A 23,947-nucleotide genomic window follows, 5' to 3' on the forward strand; every position below is an offset into this window, starting at 1 on the left:
CCATCGTGCAGGGTTGAGGGAGGGTCTCGGGATGGCTGATGTGTTGTGCTCCGAGCAGTTCGGCTCCGGGGCGGCCCGGGGGTGCCGTGCCGCCCCCGACGGGGGCCTGCAGTGGGAGGCCTGGGGGCGCCGCTGGTGGGGGTTCTCCGGAGCCTTCACAGCGAAACCCGGAGGACGAGATGGGGGCGGAGGGGTGGCTCCCGGGACTGCCTCCCCACCTTTCTCCCGGCTGTTGGCCGTGTTCCTGCCTCAGGGCTTCCCCGATAGCGTCAGCCCGGACTACCTGCCCTACCAGCTGTGGGATTCCGTGCAGGTCAGCCTGGCCGACCGGGAAAGGGAGAGACACGTAGCCGGGGCCGGGGAGACAGAGCGCCACCTGTCCCTTCCCACTTACAGACTGGACACTGAGATCCAGAGACGAGCTGTGACACGTCCCAGGCCACACACCCCGGTGATGTGGGGCTGATGATAGATCTCAGACCTCCATGAACCTACGTTTAGTCCTCACCCCACTTATTTTCTTCTCCAGGCCTTTGCTTCCAGCCTCTCGGGCTCCCTGGCCACCCACGCAGTCTTGCTGGGCATAGGGGTAGGGGACGCAAAAGCCTCTGTTTCAGCTGCCACAGCCACCTGGCTCGTGAAAGGTGAGCTGGGCCCCTGAAGTCTCACCCATCGCTCGTCTCAGCCCTGCCATCATCTCTGTCCTCTTTTTCCTTCGACGGGGAAGCCCAACCCCTCCTTTCCCTTCTCCCAGTGTTTTGACGTCTAACTCTGAGCTGTGATGAGTATGTTTATGCATTCCTGTCTGATTAAATCCAGGAGCCAAGTCTCCCCGGTTCCTCGAAGAGTGCCTTGTACCGTTAAAAAGCAAAATTCAACTGAGTAAAACATTTGTGTTGTCTTTATTGACAACTGATGAATAACACAGGGCAGGAATACCCTTATCCCGCCCACCAGCCTTGAAGCTGCACTTTGTTCCCCATACATGCTGTTCAGTGTCCCTTAATCATCTGGAGCCCAGATCCCTAAGCAAAACGTTCCCCTTCCCTTTACTCCTCATCTGTGGAGGACTGCCTACAAGTTCAATTATTGAATAAAACTGCCAACTGCCTGGGGTGTGGGAAATTAGTTAATTCTAGGAAAAAACAATTTTGTAATAGGTCCTGAGTGGCAGAGAGGAAGTTTGGCTAAGAATGAAAGGTGTTTTGGATCCTCTGGGAAAGTAGATGATCTATAAATAATAACTATAGTAACCATCCGTTGAATGTATACTGCTTTTTGAAAAACCATTAGCGGGGGTGGGGAGTGCACAGAGGTACAGTTTGGTGCCATGCCCTCTAGAGAGTGAAGCAGAAAAGAAGGGGGGAACTGTTTTCCATCAGGAGGGCCCTTGGTTGTCTCTTCCATCCTTTGTCTTTCACTGTTGTTCCCAGTGGGGATTTCAATCAGACCCAAGGCGCATTGCTCCTAGCGTCAGCCTGGCCACAGCTCTGGTGAGCCTCCCTGGATCTTTTGAAGAATCTGGAGGCTCCTGCTTGTACCCTTAGCATTAACCAAACTGTCCAAATGTGAGTCACCTCTGGAAAGAAGCTCATTATCTGAGAGTACATGTCAGTGGAAAGTTGGTGGTGATCTGGGGCTCTTGTTTGAGTTGTCTCTTCTGTTAATAATGTTAATAATAGTTCCTGCATAGTACTCATTATGTATCAGTCTTTGTTTTTTTTTTTTTAATTTTGGCTGTGCTGGCTCTTCATTGAGCGTGAAGGCTTTCTCTAGTTGCTGAGCACAGGCTCCAGAGCTTGAGGGCTCAGTAGTTGCAGCTCACAGGCTTCGATATGTGGGATAGCAGTTCCCTGACCAGGAATCAAATTTGTGTCCCCTGCATTTGAAGGCAGAATCTTAACTGCTGGACCACCAGGGAAGTCTCAGTATACCAGTCTTTAAATGTATTGATTCAGCATTCACAATAGCTCTGAGATGGGTGTTGTCCTTGTGTCCAATTTGTAGACGGGGAAACTGAGACATAGAACAGTAACTTGCCCAGGGTCACAGCCAGTAAGAGGTGGGGCTTGGATTGGAACCCAGCAGTTTTAGTTGTAGGGTACATTTTCATACCTCCACACTGTTTAATTTGGATCTTTTCTATTGCACTCCTGTGGCTTAAGTGTTTGGAATGCAGTGGGTGCTGGGGTCAGTAGTTTCATGTCATTTCTAAGCACTCTAGTCTAATCACCAACATATTTATATATGTCTTCAGCTCAGGCAGGTTATTAAGAAAAAAACAAGACCATTTTAAGATGAAAAAATAGCCACTTACTATAAAGCCTGTTGACATTAAAAGAAGCCCCATTCATTAGAAAGGATGTTACATACTTGTTTCAATCAAACATGAGAAATTTGCATGCAGAGCTTTACATAAAAAACTCCCTTGGAATTTTTTGATACGGTCATTTTTAGTTACAGGTCTCTTTATGGAACATGATGTTAACTGTTATAACTAGTGATATTAATTCTACGAGCAGCCAGTATTTTGACAGCCTGCTGTGTGCCAGGCATTTTGCACACTGACATGTAATACATAGCTTAATCTCTGCAACAGCCATACTGGGTAGATGCTGTTATGAATTCCTTTTCCAGAGGGGGAAGCTGGGGCACAGAGACGTTTAGCAATTTGCCTACGGTCACAGGGCCAAGATTTGGACCCACACTGACTGACTTCTGTGTCCTACATTTTTAAAAAATTGAAGGATAATTGTTTTATGGAATTTTGTTGTCTTCTGTTGAATATCAACATGAGTCAGCCATAGGTATACATATGTCCCCTCCTACTTTTTTTTTTAGCGGCTGTTTTTTTAAAAATCATTTATTTTTGGCTGTGCTAGGTCTTCGCTGTTGGCAGAGTTTTCTCTAGTTGCGGCAAGCGGGGGCTACTCTCTAGTTCTGGTGCACGGACTTCTCTTGTTGCGGAGCATGGACCCTAGGCACCCAGGCTCAGTAATAGGATCTTTCCAGACCAGGGATCAAACCTATGTCTCCTGCACTGGGAGGTGGTTTCTTTGCCACTGAGCCACCAGGGAAGCCCCTGTGTCCCACTCTTAACCGCCACACCCTTTTGCCAGTTAGAGTTTTCAGAGGGAGCCAAGTACAATTTGTGGACAGCTGATCCCTTACTAGGATTCAGAAGTTTTTAGATCTTGCAGCTCAGCCAATTGTAAGTGAGGCAAAGAGGACCAGGTGGGAATTAAGTTTCCTAGAGTGGTGTACAGTGTAGACTTTGAAAGACAGCGAGGCTGTGTGTCAGTATTGTACCCTAGTGCCAGCCTCCACAGCTGACGAGGGCTTTGCAGATGGCCTCCAACAGTAGTCCCCTTCTCAGGTGTGTGTCCTTCATCATGGCTGCTGTCTGCTTTTGAGCCTGGAACCATGACTCTGGTTCACTGTAGTCCGCTATACCCCGCCACACATACACCTCCCAGCCAGACCCTCACGTAGTGCCTGGCACACAGTGGGGAGCCAATAAGCCCTTGTGCAAATGAAAGTCTAGTGGATTCCAGAAATTTCTCTGACTTACCCCAGCCTGAGGAAGCATATACTCCCAGCTCTCTTGTCACTAACCTGCAGTTCAAATCCTTTTCATTTATTTATACTCTAATGACCGTCTGTGAACCCACTGCCCAATGTAATAGCTAGAATATCAACATAACCTCTGAACTTTCCAGAGCATTGCCTGCTTTTATAAAAAAAAATAGTTTTACCATATCAATATATACCTCAACACTATAGTTCCAGCTGTCTTCAAGCTTTATGAAGAGCATTTATTCAGTCACTAAGTCGTGTTTGAATCTTTGCCATCCCGTAGACTGCAGCACGCCAGGCCTCCCTGTCCTTCACCATCTCCCAGAGTTTGCTCAGACTCGTGCCCATTGAGTCAGTCATGCCATCCAACCATCTCTTCCTCTGTTGCCCCCTTCTACTCCTGTCTTCAATCTTTCCCAGCATCAGGGTCTTTTCTTTTATGAAAGTATCAGGGATTTTTTTCTTTTACAAACAGCATATTGTGCTGTATGTAGTCTTCGTGACTTACTTTTTCATGTAGGATGATGATACTAGGATCCATCCATGCTGATGTGAGTAGTTGGATTTTCATAGCTGTCTAATATGCCCCTGAGTAAATGAGCCAGAATTCATTTATGCGTTCTCCTGTTGGTGAGCATTTGGTGTCCAACCTAATAGTTTTTTGCTATTATAAAGTGCTGCAAAGAATCCTTCTGGTCCATGTCTCTTGATGTGTGTGGGTACCTAGTTCTCTGGGGTACGTGCTGAGGGACTACTAAGTCTAGGCACTTCTGACCCCATCATGCAGCTAGAACTTATTAAACTGGACTAAGCTCCCAAAGGCAGTGACCCAAGATGGAAAGCCATCTTGGTGCCAGGCCCCACAGCACCCAAGGCTCTTGCTTGTTCCTTACCAATGCTTCTTTCCCCCAGATTCAACTGGCATGCTGGGCCGCATCGTCTTTGCCTGGTGGATGGGGTGAGTTTTTCTTCCTGATGCGCAGAGTCATGTCTGTCTCAGCCCTGGCTGTGTTTTCAGTTCCGCCTCTTTCCTACCCATCTCCAAGGGAGGGGAAATTTATCAGGTACATCAGAGCTAAGGAGTCTTCAATGAGTACCCAGTACAGGTGCCTTCCTGGGGTCACCAAGCAGTGAAGCCACAGAGCCTCTGCCGGGATGAGATCTGCCTTTAAGAGCACTGATTGGCCCCTCTGCTGCCCATCATGGGAAAAACAGAGGGAGCCAGGATGCTCTGAGCATCCTTTGCTGGTTTGTTAAATGAGATGCCTGGGTGGGACAGTGCTCAGCTCAAAAGGAATGACCCTCCTGCAGTGTGGTGGCTTAGATACGTGGTTGAATTGTAGAGAGTGGGCTTGGGGAGGTCATCGGAATCCCTGTCCTACATGGGATACATGTCACCATCTATCCAGAAGGGACTGAGGGCCTTTTGCTGCCTGCTTCCTCTTCTGGTCAGTACTGGAAGGACCTCAGGAATGATTTAATATCTGCCATCAATCGTGGTTGTGAGGTGCAGTGAGCTAATGTATCTAAAATGCTTAGCACGTAATCAGTGCTCAGCAAACGCCAGCCACGATTACCAACCCAAACTGGGCCTCACCAGCTCTCTGTGTATCCTCTCTAATCCTTCTAATAACTGTGTAGAGTAGGATCGAATGTGTACCTTGTCCAGATGTAAAATACACCAGGTCACAGAGCTTGTAACTGGTGAGATGGGATTTGAACCTAAAGCCTATACTCTTTCTGAGGCATTGGAGCCCCCGTGTTCTAGTCCTGCCTTTGTCATGTATTAGTTCCCTCAGGAGTTCTCCATGTGCACCCCATGCCTTACCCAGGAATGCTCTCTTTCTGTCTAGATTTCAAATTCAGGGTCAGTGTTAATGCTGTAAAGTCTGAGCTCGCCCAAGGGCTATAATGTCTCCTGCCACTGGGATCTTGGAGAAGGGGTCCCTGGGGGTTTGTACAAGGGTCCAGGAGTCACTCGACCTGCAGAGGAGGGAACTGTCCATGGTGTCACGAAATAGAGATGTTCTAGGCTGGGTGTCAGAGCCTGGCTTTCTCTTGGCCATTCTACCCCCATTCTCCACGTGATCTGAGGGAAGTCCTATCTCTCTCCAGGCTGGTTGTCTGTAACACGCAGGGTAGCGTTTACGCTAAATGTAGTGCTTACAGAATATGCGGGTTTCTTGCTGGGTACCCTCTGAAGCAGGAGGAAGAGAGGAGGGCAGATGGCAGAGGAACCCAGGGATGGCCTCTCTCCCAGGAGGGTCAGGGGATAATGGGACAATCAGTTTTTTCCTTCGGTGCCTCATGGGTTAGTAAGGGGGAAATGTGAGTGACCCCTGAAGGTCCTTTCTGCTGATGGTGGCATTTCAGGCAGCAGTGACAGTGTGGGGACAGAAGTCTGGCTGGGCTGTGGTTTCTTCTTCTCAGCCCTTTGGACCTTCCCAAGTCCTGAGGATGGCCCGCACTGCCCACAGGATGTGTTTTCCCCTTAAATCCAAATTGTTGACCAATGTCTTCTCCCCCACAGGAGCAAAATGGACTGTAATGCCAAGCAGTGGAGGTGAGAAGGGGCTGGAACTGAGGAGAGGGGAGTCTTCTAGCATGAAGGTCTCTGACCTCTGACCCCATATCCCTTCCCCAGGCTTTTTGCTGACATCCTCAACGACATCGCCATGTTCCTCGAGATAATGGCTCCCATCTTGCCCTTCTGTTTCACCATAACTGTCTGCATCAGCAACCTGGCCAAGGTACCCATCTTGGGGCACCCCTATACCCAAGATTCCTGCCCTGCTGGTGCTTTGTGGGGGCTCACTTGGAGCCCCAAGGGCAGCCCAGCCTGGGCCCTGTGTTCAAGGCACTTCTAAAAGAGTGAAAAAGTTCAGATGTTTCTTCTCAGACCCTGTGGTGTATTCTGATCCTCCTCTCCAGCCAGACGCCCTCTAGAGTCTGAGATGGTCTAAGGTGGTGTCTGGAGCCGGGGGTGGGTGAAGGACCTCTGAGCAAGAGATAGAACAGGTGATCCATTGTCAACACCGTGGGACCAGCCCTCTGGCCACCTTTCATTCTTTCCATAAAATATTTAGAGTGTCTGCTGCATGTTTGGCACAGAACACAGGCCCTCCCATCTTTGAAAGAAAGCTACACGTAATTAAATATTTATTGAATGATAGCTATAGGTATTCCAGATGAGAAGTATAGGGGCTGCAGGAGGGTTCAGCAGGGACTCTGGCCTGCTCGGGGGATGTAGGAAGGTCTTCCCTGAGAGTGGGCCCTGAAGAATGAGTGTGAGCTGCAGGGTGGGCGTTGTGGGCAGAAAGAGCATTGCAGGTCAAAGTCAGTGGCAAGACAGAGTGCAGACCAGACAGCGGGGCTGGAGGGGCAAGTGGGGTGAATCTGGGCTCCTCCTCTCTGCCAGGCTGCTCACCCTGGTGGTTCCTTCAGGTTGGCCTCATCTGAAGACGGAACCTGAGGCCCAGCCTGTCTTCCCCACAGAGTTAAGTACCAGGCGCAGAGTAAAGAGTCAGGAAGACATGTAATTGATCTCCCTGGCAATCCAGTGGTTAAGATACCACACTTCCACCACAGGAGGGTTGGTGTTCGATCCCTGGTTAGGGAAGTTCTACATGCCTTGTGGTGTGGCAAAAAAAAAAAAAAAAAGACCTAAGACCTATCACAAAGGCCCAACCATCCCTTCAAAATCATGTGTGTTATTCCACGTGGCATGACTGACATTTAGGAGCCGACAGCTCTTCAAGGTGGAGGCTGCTGAGCTCACTGGCCCAGGACTGAATGCTGTGAGCACCCTGCCCCCTCGAGGACAGGAAACTTCAGAGGAAAAAAAGATTGTGACCTCTGCCGAAATACTGCATTGAGCTCTGCTCTGAGGGCCTCAGTCTCTTCATCTGTTAAAGAAGGGACTCCAACACGGCTGTGAGCTTCCCCCTCCGCCCTTCCCACCCCTCTCCAGAGTTCTAGTCTCCAGTAACCAGCACCTCCATCCCCCAGATGCAACAACCAGAAGCCTGGCTATCATCCATGCCTTCGCCTCTTCCCCCTGTCACCTGTCACCCTCACCTAAGCCTCCATTCAAGACTGTATTTTCCCCTCTTAAATCTCTCCAGTCCTTTTATGACTGCATCCCCATGTCACCTGGTGGGTCCTTGTTGCTTAAAAAAAAGCACAGTAATTTTCCGAGGTCATCTCCCTGAATCTGTTATCACCTCTTTTCAGTCCTCAGAGCAACCCCATAGTCCTTATTAGAGTGGAAATCAAATCAGGTCAACACCCTGCCTGTTGCTCTTGGTATAAAGACCTTAATGAGGCTTTTGTGGTTCTGTGTGATCAGATCCCCACCCATCACCGCAGCCTCCTTTCATACCTCATTCCTCTTACCTTTGAACAAATGCTGACCATGTCATCACTGGTTTATTTGTTTACTATCTGATGATTTCTAAGTTTCAGGAGGGCAGCAGTTGTATCTGAAGTCTACCACAGCACCGAAATGTGTATCTGACATCTAAGAGATGTGACAAATGAGTGAAAGCCTTAAGTAGTCCTAGTCGATGAGCTCTCCCATCTCAGAGGGAGAGCCCTAGGCGCTCAGGGCCACTGGTGTGGGTTTTGAACTGGCCTGGAAGGCTTGGCTAGGCCTCGACTGGGGCAGGAAGAAAGTGGAGTTAGTTCCAGGCAGGGAGAACATAAGCGCCAAGTTGCAAGCCAGACTGGGCCTGGGAGCTCCCCCAGGGGAGGAGGCAGCTAAAGCAGACATTGGAGGCTGGGGAAGTTCTGGATTAAGAATGGCCTTCGGGTCTCCACCTTGGGGGAAGAAAGTGAGTTTCTTCTCCACAGGGTGGCATGGCAGGCACACCTTTAGTTTTCTCCTGGAACAAGACAAGGGAAGTGGGCCTAGTGGAAATGCGGGGTGAGAATGGACAGCATTCAGGGTTTCACTGTGGGGTGGCCTGAGGCCTATTTTTTTCAAACTGGTTTGAGCCATTTGTTTGCTCACCCCCAGAAACGCTTGTGTTGCCGCAGCTCACAGCCCCTCTGACTTTTACTCTCTCTTTCCCCCCAGTGCCTCGTGGGTGTGGCTGGTGGGGCCACTCGGGCCGCATTGACCATGCATCAGGCCCGGAGAAACAACATGGCCGACGTGTCAGCCAAGGATGGCAGCCAGGTGAGCAGCCGAGTCGGAGGGAAGGGGCGGGGCGCACGGAGGCAAGGGGCGGGGCACAGTGTGGGAATAGGAAGTGACGCAGCTGAGGGCTCCGGGGGAGCGCTGGGAGACAGGTGGGAGGAGGCGTCGGTGAGTCTTTGGAGAAGTCATCAGCTGTGAGGGCTCGGACTCTGTGGCAACAAGTCCAGGCCCTGCCCGCTGCCCCTGTGGCCAGGAGTGACCCCTGCCCTGGACCTCGTCCTCTTTAAGCGGAGCCTCACCCTGTGAGGTACGTGTTCTGACCACGTGGGGCCCTACATGTTAAAGCTCCTGGCAAGTTAGAAAGTGAGGTGCCTAGAGTCACTGGCCTGAGGCTTCCCCCTGGCAACGTAGCAGGCCCTTCCTGCCCAGCCCCTCGCCTGACCAAAGGAGCCTGGAGTGGGGATGGGGACATTCCTAGGGCCAAACCCTTAAGGAATGGGATCCCTCTGTACCCCCCGCCCCTGTGCCAAGTGCTTATGTGAATTGTTTAACTCACACCAAGCCTCTAAGATAGATACTATTATTATCTCCATTTTACAGATGTGGAAAGTGAGGCCCAGGAAGGTAACAAGTGTGACACGGTTTTCTTTGACATTGAAGCAATTTAGAAACATTTATTCTTGAGACTTCCCTGGTGGTCCAGTGGTTAAGACTCCGTACCAGTACAGAGGGCGTGGGTTCTATCCCTGATCAGGGAACTCAGCTCCCACATGCTGGGGTGAGGGTAGGGGGCATGGCCAAAAAAAAAAAAAACACCTCTGTTCTCTCCAATCCTACTTTCTGGCCTTCTCTTATATGATTCTGTGAAATAGAACTTCATTTAAAAAAAAAAATAAAACTAACTGTTTTCAATAATATTAGCACAGGTTCTTTTTTTTTTTTTTGCCATGCTGTGCAGCATTTGGGATCTTAGTTCCCTGACCAGGAATTGAACCTGTGCCCCCTACACTGGGAGCAGAGTCTTAACCACTGGACTACCAGGGAAGTCCCAACACAATTTAATATTTTTTAAGCATAAACCATGTGCCAAGTATTTCGTTTGTCTGAACTCATGAAATCCTTACAATGGATTCACGCAGGGTGTCATTGTCACCACTCCACAGCTGAGGCAAAAAAGACCCAGAAAGGTTGATTCTCCCTGGGTCCCCCTGGGCTTGTCCCTTCTCTCAAGAAATGGTTGAACGAGTTCTTCCCTATTGTCTTTTCCAAAGTTGTTAGGGAGTGAGTACACCAGGCCCAAGTCTTTAGGATCTCCCAGCCCCGTGCTTGCTGTCTCGCCTGCTCTCTTTCTAACCTCGAGCCCCTTCCACCCCCAGGCCTATTTTCCAGGGCCCCGGGGCTTCCTCAGTTCACAGAGGCGGTAAAGTCCCTGGGGTACCCAAGACTGGTGCTCAGCCCGGGACCAGGCCCCTGCTTTCTGAAGCTGTTGCTTTGCTGCCCACTCCGTGTGGCTGCTGGAGATGACTGTTCCCACCCTGGGGAGGGCCCTCTGTTCCCGAGCTCCCAAGGCCCCTGATCCCCAGTTTACACCCACAGCCCACCCCTCTGCACCAGGACCACCTATCCCAGGGACCCCCATAGTCAGGGACCCCAGTTCAGACTTCTCCTCCCTCCTGATGCGTCGGGGGTTGTGGCCATGGGTCTTTTCCCCTAAGGTAGGCTCAGTCAGGCCATCTTGGGCCATCAGTGGGGTCTGATAACATTGATTCTCCAGGGAAGTTGGGATTTTGTGCATTTCTTCCTAGGTTCGTTGACCTCTTTGCAGAAGTGTCTGCCTGTTATTGCATACCAAGGGTTGGGGGGGATCGGCCTCTTTTTTTGTTGGCCACACCATGCAGCATGTAGATTCTTAGTTCCCTGACCAGGCATTGAACCCATGGCTCCTGCAGTGTAAGCATGGAGTCCTAACCACTGGACGACCAGGGAAGTCCCAGATCGGCCTTTTTAAACCACCAAATAAAGTCATTCTACTCTGTGGACACTTACTTGCCTGAGTGTAGGGCTACACAAGTGATGTTTGCAAAACAAAGAAATGTTCCACGGGCATTGCGTCTAGCTGGACAGAGAAGCAGATGGTATCTCAAAGGATGGCTCACTCATCAAAAATGTTAAAAATTTCCTAGGCACCCATATCGGTGTAGGGAGCATCTGGGGCAGGGAGGACTATGGTGAAAGGCACTCAGAGATGTTCAATCTAGCCTGGAGGGGAGCCCTCCAGCTCCCAACCCCTCTGCCATTTTCCAGGAGACGCTGGTAAACCTGGCAGGGCTCCTGGTTAGCCTTTTGATGCTGCCCATGGTGTCCGATAGCCCCAGGTAAGCCGGGATCTAAGGCAGGGAGGAGGCGCCCAGCTGGGCCTCTGCTCCCACGGACCAGCTCACTCTCTTGCCCCAGCTTAAGCCTCAGCTGTTTCTTCTTCCTCACTGCCCTGCACATCTACGCCAACTACCGAGCGGTCCGGGCCCTTGTCATAGAGACCTTGAATGAACAGCGGCTCTGGCTGGTCCTGAGGCACTTCCTTCAGCGGGGAGAGGTACTTGGCCCCACATCAGCCAATCAGATGGAACCACTGTGGACAGGTGACCCAACCCCTTGGGCTCAAGTCTTATGTCTCCTAGCTTCTTCCTCTGCCTGGGCATCCTGACTCCAGCTTCCCACAGGTTTCTGGTCATCTGTGTCTCTATCCTTGGGGGCCCCCCTACACCACGTGACGTCCAGGTGAGTGTCCCAACATCTCCCAACCATCACCGCTGTCACCCTTCCCCCCATGTGCTCCCTATCCTTTTTTTTTTTTTTAATAAGTGTATTTACTTATTTTTGGTTGGGTCTTTTGGTCGTTGCTGCCTGGGCTTTTCCCTAGTTGCAGAGAGCAGGGGCTACTCTCTAGTTGCAGTGTGGGGGCTTCTCATTGTGGTGGCTTCTCTTGTTGCAGAGATGGACTTTAGGGTTCGAGGGCATCGTAGTTGCGGTACTTGGGCTCAGCTTGCTGCTCCCAGGTTGTAGAGCACAGGCTCAGTAGTTGTGGCGCACAGGCTTAGCTGCCCCGTGACATGTGGGCTCTTCTGGATCAGGGATCGAAGCCATGTCTCCTGCATTGGCAGGCGGATTCTTTACCACTGAGCCACCAGGGAAGCCTGTGCTCCTTGTTCTGATTATCACTTGCCTCCCCTGACCAAGCCCTACCTCTCGGGTTCTTCATTTCCATTGGTGGTAGGCGGGGGTGAGGGGTGGTGTCACTGTGGGTGCTTGAGGGCAGGCGGTGTATAACATGAATATGTGGGATCTTAGTTCCCTGACCAGGGATTGAACCCATGCTCCTTGTAGTAGGAGCACTAGAGAAATCCCAGATTGGCCTTTCTGAACCACCAAATAAAGTAGTTCTACTCTGTGGATATTTACTTGCCTGAGTGTAGGGCTACTCAAGTGACTCTTGTAAGACAAAGAAGACATGTTTGTTGATGTGTTTGTTGGATGCAGGAAGAAAGGAAGAGCTGATGCCGGGGAGGGTAACAGCTGAGGGGCGGATGGGAAAGAGGTGCGGGACAGTTCAGGTTAACAGTTATGTGGCTGTGCAGTGACTGGATGGTCATGCCTGCTTTGTCTTCTCCCCCGCCACTGACTGTACACTGTTGTTTCCTTCAGTGTCTCTGAGCTGCAGCAGCTGGTTGAGGGGCACCAAGAACCCTACCTCCTTCGCTGGGACCAGTCACGAAGTAAGTGTGCCGTGTTCTCCCAGCTTCAGACTCACCCTCCTGGGCTCAGCCTCTCATTCCTTCAGCCCCTGGGCCCCAAGCTCTGGACACACGCTGGACAGTTTGGAGTCTGCCTGCTGTCCTCAAGGGAGCTTGAAGCTGAGATTGAATCCATTCAAATTGCATAGCTGCATGCCCCTGTAAAGTTCCCTTGACCACTCTGTAAAGTGGAGCTAATAATACCTGTCTTATTATCTGCAGGGTTTTTATGAGGATCAGAAAAGGCAATTATATAAAAGCACTTTTACATTGCAGCACATACTAATGAGATTGTGACCTTTGGTTCTCTCTGAGGAACCTCTTTCGTCTCCTATTCAGGTCACCTCTTGAGGAAGCAGGCACTAAAGTTTAATGGTCTGCTGGTTGTGTGTTAAAAGATGCTTATTCTCACTAACTATTAAAGACATGCAAAATAAGCCCACCTCAGGGAGCTGCTTTGAAGTTGTATCTTGGAAATTGGGCATTTTAGCTTGGCCAGAGCACTGGGGAGTGACAGGAGATGAAGTTGGAAAGGAAAGGGTGGGAGTTGGCCTTTCATGCCAGGCCAAGGCCCTTGGGCCAGACAGGGATGAAGCAGGCTGGTAGGCCTGAGAGAGTTTCGGAGTTGGCCCCTCCCTGGTACCAGTCTGTCCCTGGGTCTCTCCAGACCAGGTACAGGTTGTCCTGAGTCAGATGGCAGGACCTGAAGCCATTCTAAGGGCTGCCACTCACGGGCTGGTGCTTGGAGCCCTGCGGGGAGATGGACCCCTCCCAGAAGAGCTGGAGGAACTGAGGAACCAAGCACGGGCAGGTAAATGCCTCGCAGTCCAGGCTTCTTCTGACCAAAGCCGGGTGGAGAGGGGAAGGACCCTGTTCGGCTTGGGACACCTGGGAGCTTCTGGTTCTTCGCCCCTGTCCAGGTCCTGAGAAAGAGAGCTGGGTCGTTGTCAGGGAGACACACCAAGTGCTGGACAAGCTCTTCCCAAAGTTCTTGAAAGGTAACATCCTTCTGCTCCACGGCTCCTGGACCTTCTCCCCAGAGGCCCTGCCTAGCCCCATCCCGACCCCTCTGTCTGGGAGGTGGAAGACCTGGACTCCTCTCTGTGATCTCAAGTCCAGGTCTCAGTTTCCCTGTCTGCAGGATGGGGAGGTTAGGACGGTCTAACCAACACTGAGGTGAGGCACTCAGTGTTGATAGACTATGGAAGCCCAGTTGGCACTGGAGAGAGGAGTGGGGTGGTGGGTTCGGGGGAGGGGGAAGGCTCACAAATTACTGATGATGATCTTTCATTTAGCCTCTACTCCATTCTAGCCCTTTCCCCTATGCTGCTTAATGAATTCATACGGCAACCAGATGAGGTTTTAGCCTCATTTTACACCAGAGATCACCCCGCAGAGGCAAGGGGAGCCTGAGCAGTACACCCAGCCCGTGCTGCACCTTACCCCTCTCCCCAGGGTTAGCCCAGAGTCTCCCCCACAGCACCACCCCTCTGCCCTCTCCCCAGGTCTACAGGATGCGGGCTGGAGCACTGAGAAGCACCAGCTAGAGGTGGATGAGTGGAGGGCCACGTGGCTCCTGTGCCCAGAGAAGAAGGTCTTGTGAGCATCCCTGCCAAAGGCCCAGGTCTCAGGACAGGGGCTTGGAACAAGGACACTCTGGCTGCAGCAGGACTAGGCAAGGCAGCTTTATTTGTTCTTAGGGGAACTACAGTGGCCAGCTGGCCAAGGCCTCACAGGGTGTGGCTATGGACTGGGTCCCAGGCAGAAACAAGGCAGAGAGTAGGGGTCCCGGGGCCTCCCCACTACTCTCTGGCCCCAGGCCCTTCTCACCGCAGCTGGCTCCCCACCCCCACTCATCTAAGGCTGTGGCTCAGGGTGTCCAATGCAGTGGGCCTCAGGCATAAAAGCCCCAGAGGAATGTGGCCACGGCCATCATGAGCAGGGCGTTGAGGTTGACCACGCGGGCCCAGCATGGGTCCTCACTGATGTCCTCCAGCCGCCTGGCTGCAGCAGCCGTCTCCTCCTGGGTAGGGCGTGGGGGGCTGCCCGCCCCACCCCTGCTCACGCCACAGAACCAGAGCAGGCACTGCCGCAACAGGCCTCGCCTTGGGGGCGGGGGCGCTGGGAGAAGTTGAGGCCTGACAGTAAGTCTGAGGACACTCTGCTCCTGCAGCTCCCCCGCCCCAACTCCCGGGGGCAGTGCCTTACCCTCCATCTCCACTGCGTGCTCAGGGCGCCCGTTCTGCACGGGGGCTGCGGTTGGACCTTCTAGCTCCTCAGCATCCAGGTCCTCCCTCTCTTCCTTGCTGTGCCGGAGACTGAAAACCAGGCGGTAGAGCTGGGGAAGGAGGGAGCAGGGGCCGAGTGGGAGCAGAGCAGGTCTCCCGTCCACACCAGCACTCTCTCACGTCGCTCTGTCCAGCCTGCACAGCAGCTCGGGACCACCTTCCATGGCTGCCCTCAGGCTAAACCCAAGCTGCTCAACTAAGTGTTTAAAAACTCTTGGCCCTGCTCTGCCCTCGGCTTCATTACCCGCATGTCCCCCATCTACACTCACAATTCAATTCTAGTACTTTAGTCTTCCAGTCCTGCCAATGCCGTGTTCCTCCCTGCGGGTGTTTGCTACCAGGGCTTCCTCTTGCTGCCTTTGCCCCTTCTGCACCTGTGGAGTCCTGCCCCTCCTTCTGGGCCCCGGCTCTTTTGTCCCGTTCCCCAATCAGCTCTGCCCTGGGGCACCCACCTTCCTGCAGCACAAGACCAAGCCCTTTGGGGGCTTTTGGGGTAGTACTCGGTCCCTCCCGGCCACCACTCAGGCCAAAACTCTGGGGGGCTTTCACCTCCCCCATGATCTTCAGGCCACCTCCAAACCACCTCAAATAAACTTGATTTGAATCAAAACATTGTGCTTGCTTTGCAACTAAAGCTTCAAACTGAACTCCTTGGTCTGTCCTCACCAAACCTCCTTACAGACATCAGGTCCTCCCCACTGGGAGTCGTGGGAAGCAGACTGCAGCCTCGGGCTGGAGAGGGGCCACACCCACCCGCGTTTAGTGCCCCCACGGGAGGCCTGCACTTACGTGCTTGCGCGGAATGGGCGGTGTGCACAGTGAGACCACGAGGGTGAGGAGGCCGGAGCAGACGAAGAGCAGGATGGCGAAGTAGAGGTAGTGGACGCGGCAGAGGAGAGCCGGGCACCCCGAGGGGCGCACGCAGCTGCCGGAACCGAAGGAGAACTCGGGAACCAGGCGTGCCAGGCCCATCAGCAGGCCCCCGATCAGTCCCCAGAAGGCGCCCTGCGGGGCCGGAGAGCGGGTCAGCCTCCACGGGCGTCCAAGTCCGGCCCCAGCGCCCGCTGTGCACACACGCTCACCTTCTCGTTGACGCGGGGCACGAAGAGCGCCAACACGAAGACGGCCGACACCGGCGGCGCCAGGTAGCTGGAGACCGACTGGATGTAATCGAAGAGCTGCCCGCCCTGCGCCGCCTGCACCACGGGCAGCCAGGCCACCGACACGGCCACGATGAACACCACCCAGAGCCTGCGGTGGGCGGCCATCGGGAGGTTTCACCCAGGACCCGGTCTCCCCCTGTCCCTACTGCCCCTCCCCCGGGGCCGAGTCGTGGGGCCGGAGATGCAAAACCCAGGCCCACCGTCCTACTAGCAGCAGCTCGCGGTCGCCCGCGCGGGGCCGCAGGCGCGTGTAGATGTCCATGGTGAAGAGTGTGCTGCTGCTGTTGAAGATGGAGGCCAGCGAGGACATGAGCGCCGCCAGCATGACCGCCAGCATGAGTCCGCGCAGACCTGCGGGCGGACTGGAGCCGTGAGCCTGCGGTCGCGAGGGGGCGCCCGGAAGTTGCGGGCCGGGCGAGGGGTGACGCCTCGCACTGGCGCCTGTGGACATGGAGGGCAACCCGGGGACCGCCCTTACCATTGGGCATGAGCTTCACGACGAGCCGCGGGTAGGCGATATTGGAGCAGCCCACCTCGGTGCCGCACACGCGCTTACACACCTCGGGCACCACGCACGCCACTTCGTCTGCGGGAAGGAGGGCGCCACGCGGCTAGGGCGGGGCCGGGTCTGAAACTTCGGATCGCCCAAGTGGGGACCGGGAATCCCAGTGGAGAGATGGGATCCCCAGGTGGGAGGCGGGACTGGGTGGCCCAAATCTTCGGACGGGAACGGAAATGGGAGACTCCACTGAGAAAGGGGCTGGATGGGGCTCAGGATTCGGGGGCGAGGCGGGGTTGCAGACGTTACCCGGGTAAAGAACGCGGCTGATCATTCCAGGCATGACCATGAGGAACATGGGCATCAGCTTCAAGTAGCCGCACAGGATGCAGCCCGCCTTGATGTGGGTGAGGTTTTTCCCAGCCAGGCAGCGCTGCACTATAACCTGCGACGAGGAGCTTTCAAACTACCTGCGTCCAGTCCCGGGTAAGTCGCCATCTCTCTGGCCTTGCCCCAAGACGCCTCTCTAATCCGGGCCCCGCCGCTGGCCCCTCGAGGCGGACAATTCAGTTCCAAGAACGGACCTTGCCCCTTGGATCCGCCTGCATCTGGGTAGGTCTATTTGGCAGGCCTCCCCCCCGCCCCCCACCTCGGACCACGCCTTCCACCTGGCTTCCCAGGTGGGTTCAGGCTCCTCCCATCTCAGCTCGGCACCCCCGCAGGTTCTATCCCGGCCTCCCATCCCGCCGCAGCCCCGACCCCTCACCTGGTCGCTGCACCAGTACCAGCTGGACACGATAGTAAGCCCCAGAAGCAGCGCGGGCCATGGCAGGTCCCCCGTCACAGGGTCCCGGAGCAGGTGGTAGGAGTCCGGCCGGGGTCGATAGCAGGAGCTGGAGATGTTGCCCACGGCCGGATCCTCGGATACCGTCAGGGACGTCACTGCCCGCAAGTATTTGTCGAAAAGCCCCGAATACCCGCCCACCTCGTGGAAGGCTGTGAGGGCACGGCCGTCAGGGGACCCGGCGCCCGCGACAAGGCCCTCCTTCGGACCACCCCGCCTAAGACGCGCGATGTCCCTGCTCCCGAGTGGAGAGCTCTGCGAGCTGCGCCCTCCGCGCCCCTCCCCCATGGGCTGAGCCCGTACCGTAACCCATGAGGACGAAGGCCCCGGCGAGAATGACGAAGGTCTGCACCGTGTCCGTGTACATCAGTGCCGCCAGCCCTCCTGCAACCGGCCTGGGTCAGGGGGCACAGCCCAGACAGGCTGCCTCTAGTACATAGACTGTCTTTGCGGGGAATTGGAAAAGGATTCCCCCTTTCCAATTAATTTTCCTGGAGGGCAGATTTCAAAATGATGGCCCATTCTCCGAGCTCCTGCACTCCGGCGTCAGGAGGCAGGGCTGGGTGAGCACAGTGGGGCTGAGTTTGGGGCTTCACGGATGCCAGGTGCCCCCCGTGTAGGACCTCCACTACAGGCCCTCCTCTAAGTCCAGGTTTTCTCGTGTGTGTAACAGAAGGAGGTGATCCTGTAAGGTCCAATTCTCAGTTCCATCCCACTCCGAGGGGCCGGGCCGTACAGCCGGCCTTGGCACCAGGCCCCGCCCACTCTGGGCCAGCGTCAGGCCTCAGGCCCCACCCCGGGATCCCTGGGCCTACACTGGGATTGGTGAGCTATCCTGGAGTCTGGCCAAGTCCACTCTCCCCCCGCCAGAAGTTAATAAAAACTTAAGTCTTCCTTGTTGTCCAAGCCCAAGAGGGGCTCGGAGCTATGAACTTCCGGACCAATCCAAGGAACGTGGGGGCGGAAGGAGAGGGAGGGAGGGGGAGAGGGTAGAGGGTGGGGTGGGGGAGGTGTAGTTTGCTTTCCAAAGACTTAGATCCTTCTGCTCACATCACACTTAACTTCTCCAGCCCTCTATCTTTCGTGTCTCCTCTAAGCCCCGCCCACACCCACATCCCTAGCACGGTTCTCTTCCCTAAGCCCCGCCTACAGTCCACGCTCCTAGCACGGCTCCCTTCCCTAAGACCCCGCCCCCGCCACCTGTCACAGTGTAGATCATGGTGATGCCCAGGAGCGCGATGACGGAGGCATAGATGTTCCAGCCCAGAGCCTGTTGAATGAATACTGCCCCGGAGAACATGTCCACCTTGGGGGAAGGAGCGAGCGTGCAGGTCAGGATCCAGGGGCCAGTGTGGGGACCCAGGTCCACCTCCTGCCCAGAATCACGACCCAAAACTTTTGGGTCACTTTTGGGCCAAACTTTTGGCCACACCTCAAAAGTGCCCTTATTTTTTGATACCTCCCACTATGGCTGTTTTCCTCTATTTCTTTGCATTGGTCGCTGAGGAAGGCTTTCCTATCTCTTCTTGCTCTTCTTTGGAACTCTACATTCAGATGCTTATATCTTTCCTTTTCTCCTTTGCTTTTCGCTTCTCTTCTTTTCACAGCTATTTGTAAGGCCTCCTCAGACAGCCATTTTGCTTTTTTGCATTTCTTTTCCATGGGGATGGTCTTGATCCCTGTCTCCTGTACAATGTCACGAGCCTCCGTCCATAGTTCATCAGGCACTCTATCTATCAGATCTAGTCCCTTAAATCTATTTCTCACTTCCACTGTATAATCATAAGGGATTTGATTTAGGTCATACCTGAATGGTCTAGTGGTTTTCCCTACTTTCTTCAATTTAAGTCTGGATTTGGCAATAAGGAGTTCATGATCTGAGCCACAGTCAGCTCCTGGTCTTGTTTTGGTTGACTGTATAGAGCTTCTCCATCTTTGGCTGCAAAGAATATAATCAATCTGATTTTGGTGTTGACCATCTGGTGATGTCCATGTGTAGAGTCTTCTCTTGTGTTGTTGGAAGAGGGTATTTGCTAAGACCAGGGCGTTCTCTTGGCAAAACTCTACTAGTCTTTGCCCTGCTTCATTCCGTATTCCAAGGCCAAATTTGCCTGTTACTCCAGGTGTTTCTTGACTTCCTACTTTTGCATTCCAGTCCCCTATAATGAAAAGGACATCTTTTTTGGGTGTTAGTTCTAAAAGGTCTTGCAGGTCTTCATAGAACTGTTCAACTTCAGCTTCTTCAGCATTACTGGTTGGGGCATAGACTTGGATTACTGTGATATTGAATGGTTTGCCTTGGAAACGAACAGAGATCATTCTGTCATTTTTGAGATTGCATCCAAGTACTGCATTTCAGACTCTTTTGTTGACGATGATGGCTACTCCATTCTTCTAAAGGAATTCCTGCCCACAGTAGTAGATATAATGGTCATCTGAGTTAAATTCACCCATTCCAGTCCATTTTAGTTCGCTGATTCCTAGAACGTCGACGCTCACTCTTGCCATCTTCTGTTTGACCACTTCCAATTTGCCTTGATTCATGGACCTGACATTCCAGGTTCCTATGTAATATTGCTCTTTACAGCATCGGACCAATGCAAAGAAATAGAGGAAAACAACAGAATGGGAAAGACTAGAGATCTCTTCAAGAAAATCAGAGATACCAAGGGAACATTTCATGCAAAGATGGTCTCGATATAGGACAGAAATGGTATGGACCTAATAGAAGCAGAAGATATTAAGAAGAGGTGGCAGGAATACACAGAAGAACTGTACAAAAAAGATCTTCACGACCAAGATAATCACGATGGTGTGATCACTCACCTAGAGCCAGACATTCTGGAATGTGAAGTCAAGTGGGCCTTAGAAAGCATCACTACAAAAAAAGCTAGTGGAGGTGATGGAATTCCAGTTGAGCTATTTCAAATCCTGAAAGATGATGCTGTGAAAGTGCTGCACTCAATATGCCAGCAAATTTGGAAAACTCAGCAGTGGCCACAGGACTGGAAAAGGTCAGTTTTCATTCCAATCCCAAAGAAAGGCAATGCCAAAGAATGCTCAAACTACCGCACAATTGCACTCATCTCACACGCTAGTAAAGTAATGTTCAAAATTCTCCAAGCCAGGCTTCAGCAATACGTGAACCGTGAACTTCCAGATGTTCAAGCTGGTTTTAGAAAAGGCAGAGGAACCAGAGATCAAATTGCCAACATCTGCTGGATCATGGAAAAAGCAAGAGAGTTCCAGAAAAACATCTATTTCTGCTTTATTGATTATGTCAAAGCCTTTGTGTGGATCACAATCAACTGTGGAAAATTCTGAAAGAGATGGGAATACCAGACCACCTGACCTGCCTCTTGAGAAACCTATATGCAGGTCAGGAAGCAACAGTTAGAACTGGACGTGAAACAACAGACTGGTTCCAAATAGGAAGGAGTACGTCAAGGCTGTATATTGTCACCATATTTAACTTCTATGCAGAGTACATCATGAGAAATGCTGGGCTAGAAGAAGCACAAGCTGGAATTAAGATTGCTGGGAGAAATATCAATAACCTCAGATATGCAGATGACACCACCCCAAAAGCCTCTTGTTGAAAGTGAAAGTGGAGAGTGAAAAAGTTGGCTTAAAGCTCAACATTCAGAAAACAAAGATCATGGCATCTGGTCCCATCACTTCATGGGAAATAGATGGGGAAACAGTGGACACAGTGTCAGACTTTATTTTTTTGGACTCCAAAATCACTGCAGATGGTGATTGCAGCCATGAAATTAAAAGATGCTTACTCCTTGGAAGGAAAGTTATGACCAACCTAGATAGCATATTGAAAAGCAGGGCCATTATTTGCCAACAAAGGTTCGTCTAGTCAAGGCTATGGTTTTTCCTGTGGTCATGTATGGATGTTAGAGTTGGACTGTGAAGAAGGCTGAGTGCCGAAGAATTGATGCTTTTGAACTGTGGTGTTGGAGAAGACTCTTGAGAGTCCCTTGGACTGCAAGGAGATCCAACCAGTCTCCAGGCTGAAGGAGATCAGCCCTGGGATTTCTTTGGAAGGAATGATGCTAAAGCTGAAACTCCAGTACTTTGGCCACCTCATGCGAAGAGTTGACTCATTGGAAAAGACTGTGATGCTGGGAGGGATTGGGGGCAGGAGGAGAAGGGGACGACAGAGGATGAGATGGCTGGATGGCATCACTGACTCGATGGACGTGAGTCTGAGTGAACTCTGGGAGTTGGTGATGGACGGGGAGGCCTGGCATGCTGCAATTCATGGGGTCGCAAAGAGTCAGACACGACTGAGCGACTGAAGTGAACTATGGCTGTAGCCCCAGAAACCGATTCCTTCCAGGCCCTGCCTCCATTACGGTTGTTACAGCAATTGTTCCTCAGCTGTGCCCCCTCGGGGGCTTTCTAGAGACCTCCACTGGGTGGTCCCACCCTTCCAGGGGCCCATTCCACCCACCAAGCATGTTTACCGAAATCTTGGTGAAGATGTACAGAAAAAGCGAGAGCACGGACAAGTAGAGGCGGATACGATGGCCGCCGAAGCGCTTGCGCAGGTACTGCGGCATGGTGATGACGCCCGCGGTCAGGTACACTGGCACGAAGAGCCACCCAAGTAGCAGGACCACGAACAGTGCCTGTGGGCACAGCGCGACATCGGAGGGTGACTCCCCGCCCGAGATCTTGCTCTGAGCCCGTCCCCGCCCCCAAGGGTTCTGAAGAACCTTCCTCTCTTGGGGAATATGCTACTCCAAGGCAAGGTCACACCAGGGCCCCAGAGGACACAAATGCAGACAATGACCTTGGGCTCTGGGCCTTCTGGACAAGCTCTTGATACTTCGTTGGGCCCTTAACTACAGCCCTTCTTGCCTTCCCAGGCCATGACCCCTGGCCATCTCTCCCAAGATGACCCCTAGACTCCTCCTCCTCCCACCCCCAGCACCTGAATCCAAGTACAGACCCTTCAGCTTAACCCCAGCCTCTGCCTCCCCTCTCCTTTCCACCCACCCAAACTTTCTGTCCTTCAAGGCTCAGCTCAGAGGCCTCCTCCTCCAGGAAGCCCTGAGCTCAAAGGCCTGATCTTTCCAAGTCTCCGAGGCAAGCCTCAGTCCCAGAGCTTCCTCTCCTGCCCTTTTCTGCGAGGGGCTTTCATTTGGCTTAAAGATGCTCACAGGCCACCGCTTTGGAGAGAGTCAGAAGAAGCACTGTACCAACTTTGAGACTGTTCACCCCATTTCAGAGAGGAGTAAATCGAGGCCAATGAGGGTGTGGCTGGTTTAGGCTCACATAGCAATAGCGAATCAAACCACCTGCCGTATCCCAGTATTGAACACTATTAATCGTGTGATCGGTTTTATTTACAGCCATACTATGATCAACTTTGTTATTAAAACACTGCTTACTAACAGACTCGTTCCTATGAATTCAACCATCTTACCCCCAGTGCTGATATGATCAGCTAATATACCTCCTCTAGACCTACCCTTGCCCTGATTCTGGATCTCCCACCTGCTTCTGCCTCCAAGCTGGCTGCCTGAGCATCACTTGAAGCCTAGCCTCATGGCACAGTTGGGAAGTCCCAACTCTTGTCTCACACCTCCACCTGGAGCCTCTCCAGCTGTGACCCTTCCAGGTGTTCCCGGGGTGGGGGGTTCATTGGCCAAAAGGAGGGACTCACATTCCACTCAAATCCAGCCACCGCCAGGCCGCTCGCCGCACCGGTCCCTGCCAGGCCCACGAAGTGGCCACTGCCGATGTTGCTGGCAAAGAGAGAGGCCCCGACCTGGGTGGCCAGAGGTGGGGGTGAGCCAGGCTGTTTCTACAGGCCTCCTCCCGCTCCACAGCCCCGCCTCTCTCACCGGCCACCACACCATGTTCCGTCCCGCCAGGAAGTAGCCGCCGACGGTGCCTCTGTTGGTTCTGCACATGGACTGGGGGTTGGGAGTGGGGAGAGGCCTGGGTTCGGGGGACATCTTTGGACCTCATTAGCCTCCTCAACACATTCCTCAGCCTTGTTCCAGGCTGAATATTAACCAGCGTGCAGCTCACCTGATGATTCCCACCCGACCCCACCCCCAGCTTCCTCCCAAGACACAAATCCACCCGGGCCCTAACCCAGCATCCAGCTCCCCAAGCCCGAGTGTGGCTAGATGGGGCCTGACTTTCCTGTGGGCCCTGGATACAGGTTTCAGCTCACCCACTTGTTATGTAGACAGGGGAACAGAGACCTCATTTAGAATGCGGTCCCGATGAAAAGCCACTGACCCCTTAAAACTAGTCCAGCCCCAAAGTGGGCAGACAAGGCATGAATGAGTGTGGACTGGGCCGCCCTGAAAATATCAAAAGAAGAATTACTTGTCCCACACCAGGTTTCTCTCTCAAAGATCCAGGCGTCCTTCCCCTGCCACACACAGGGCTCCCTGAGACTTCCCCCCGGGCTCCAGAAGCGAGGCCCTAGCAGCATCTCCCAGCTTCTCACCCACAAGCCGACACCAATGACCAGCAGGAAATAAGCAGCGATGACTAGGATGTCAGCAGGATTGTCAATTAGAGCCTTCTGTTCCCCCAGCACTGGTGCTGAGCCTGCCTCTGTGTGCTCCTCCATTCTGCCCACGATCTGCCCCTCAGGGCACTAGCCCCT

At 53.0% G+C, this 23,947-nt stretch overlaps 2 protein-coding genes and 1 long non-coding RNA gene across 9 annotated transcripts; 2 read left to right on the forward strand and 1 right to left on the reverse strand.

Annotated features, from left to right (window-relative positions):
• Nucleotides 1-5: 5 nt before the first annotated feature.
• Nucleotides 6-15,405, forward strand: RUSF1 (RUS family member 1). Of its 3 annotated transcripts, none has more exons than XR_015154525.1 (13): nucleotides 6-313; nucleotides 530-644; nucleotides 4,489-4,534; nucleotides 6,107-6,139; nucleotides 6,221-6,326; nucleotides 8,654-8,755; nucleotides 11,021-11,091; nucleotides 11,171-11,309; nucleotides 11,395-11,494; nucleotides 12,419-12,489; nucleotides 13,175-13,318; nucleotides 13,428-13,505; nucleotides 14,013-15,405. XR_015154525.1 is itself a non-coding variant. In XM_086374804.1 (13 exons), exons 1-13 carry the CDS (start codon nucleotides 32-34, stop codon nucleotides 14,108-14,110), a joined length of 1,389 nt encoding a protein of 462 aa, XP_086230930.1. In that variant the 5' UTR covers nucleotides 6-31; the 3' UTR covers nucleotides 14,111-15,405. The 3 variants fall into 3 exon arrangements, 1 of the variants encoding a protein (XP_086230930.1); XR_015154526.1 differs by having other exon boundaries at nucleotides 11,437-11,494; XM_086374804.1 differs by having other exon boundaries at nucleotides 11,171-11,355; nucleotides 11,437-11,494.
• Nucleotides 14,177-23,925, reverse strand: SLC5A2 (solute carrier family 5 member 2). 5 transcript variants are annotated; one of them, XR_015154524.1, is made up of 14 exons: nucleotides 23,786-23,925; nucleotides 23,166-23,237; nucleotides 22,985-23,089; nucleotides 21,780-21,944; nucleotides 18,502-18,607; nucleotides 17,605-17,685; nucleotides 17,224-17,453; nucleotides 16,767-16,902; nucleotides 16,437-16,675; nucleotides 16,159-16,309; nucleotides 15,878-16,046; nucleotides 15,585-15,800; nucleotides 14,716-14,845; nucleotides 14,177-14,628 (listed from the first exon to the last, which is right to left on the reverse strand). XR_015154524.1 is itself a non-coding variant. In XM_086374793.1 (14 exons), the coding sequence occupies exons 1-14, from the start codon at nucleotides 23,909-23,911 to the stop codon at nucleotides 14,402-14,404; spliced, it is 2,022 nt and encodes a 673-aa protein (XP_086230919.1). In that variant the 5' UTR covers nucleotides 23,912-23,925; the 3' UTR covers nucleotides 14,177-14,401. The 5 variants fall into 5 exon arrangements, 4 of the variants coding, with proteins under 4 accessions (XP_086230919.1, XP_086230920.1, XP_086230917.1 ...); XM_086374793.1 differs by having other exon boundaries at nucleotides 16,437-16,544; XM_086374794.1 differs by lacking the exon at nucleotides 23,166-23,237 and having other exon boundaries at nucleotides 16,437-16,544.
• LOC147345074 (uncharacterized) lies at nucleotides 16,797-22,712 on the forward strand. The gene is made up of 2 exons (XR_015154528.1): nucleotides 16,797-16,943; nucleotides 19,889-22,712. It is a non-coding gene; the product is annotated as an uncharacterized LOC147345074 (long non-coding RNA).
• Nucleotides 23,926-23,947: the final 22 nt, after the last annotated feature.

Source organism: Bos grunniens, chromosome 25, assembly GCF_055505025.1.
Source record: "Bos grunniens cultivar Pamir isolate PY7600 chromosome 25, Bosgru_T2T1.0, whole genome shotgun sequence".
Taxonomy (NCBI): domain Eukaryota; kingdom Metazoa; phylum Chordata; class Mammalia; order Artiodactyla; family Bovidae; genus Bos; species Bos grunniens.

Bases quoted from the DNA above. Each gene is read 5' to 3' on its own strand.
- RUSF1 (XM_086374804.1), top strand. From the start codon at position 32: ATGGCTGATGTGTTGTGCTCCGAGCAGTTCGGCTCCGGGGCGGCCCGG. The intron at 645-4,488 runs GTGAGCTGGGCC...TCTTTCCCCCAG, and splicing joins AGCCACCTGGCTCGTGAAAG to ATTCAACTGGCATGCTGGGC. The intron at 4,535-6,106 runs GTGAGTTTTTCT...TCTCCCCCACAG, and splicing joins GTCTTTGCCTGGTGGATGGG to GAGCAAAATGGACTGTAATG.
- SLC5A2 (XM_086374791.1), bottom strand. From the start codon at position 23,911: ATGGAGGAGCACACAGAGGCAGGCTCAGCACCAGTGCTGGGGGAACAG. The intron at 21,945-22,984 runs GTGAGTCCCTCC...CTGTGCCCACAG, and splicing joins TGGCTGGATTTGAGTGGAAT to GCACTGTTCGTGGTCCTGCT. The intron at 17,454-17,604 runs GTACGGGCTCAG...GTGCCCTCACAG, and splicing joins CTTCGTCCTCATGGGTTACG to CCTTCCACGAGGTGGGCGGG.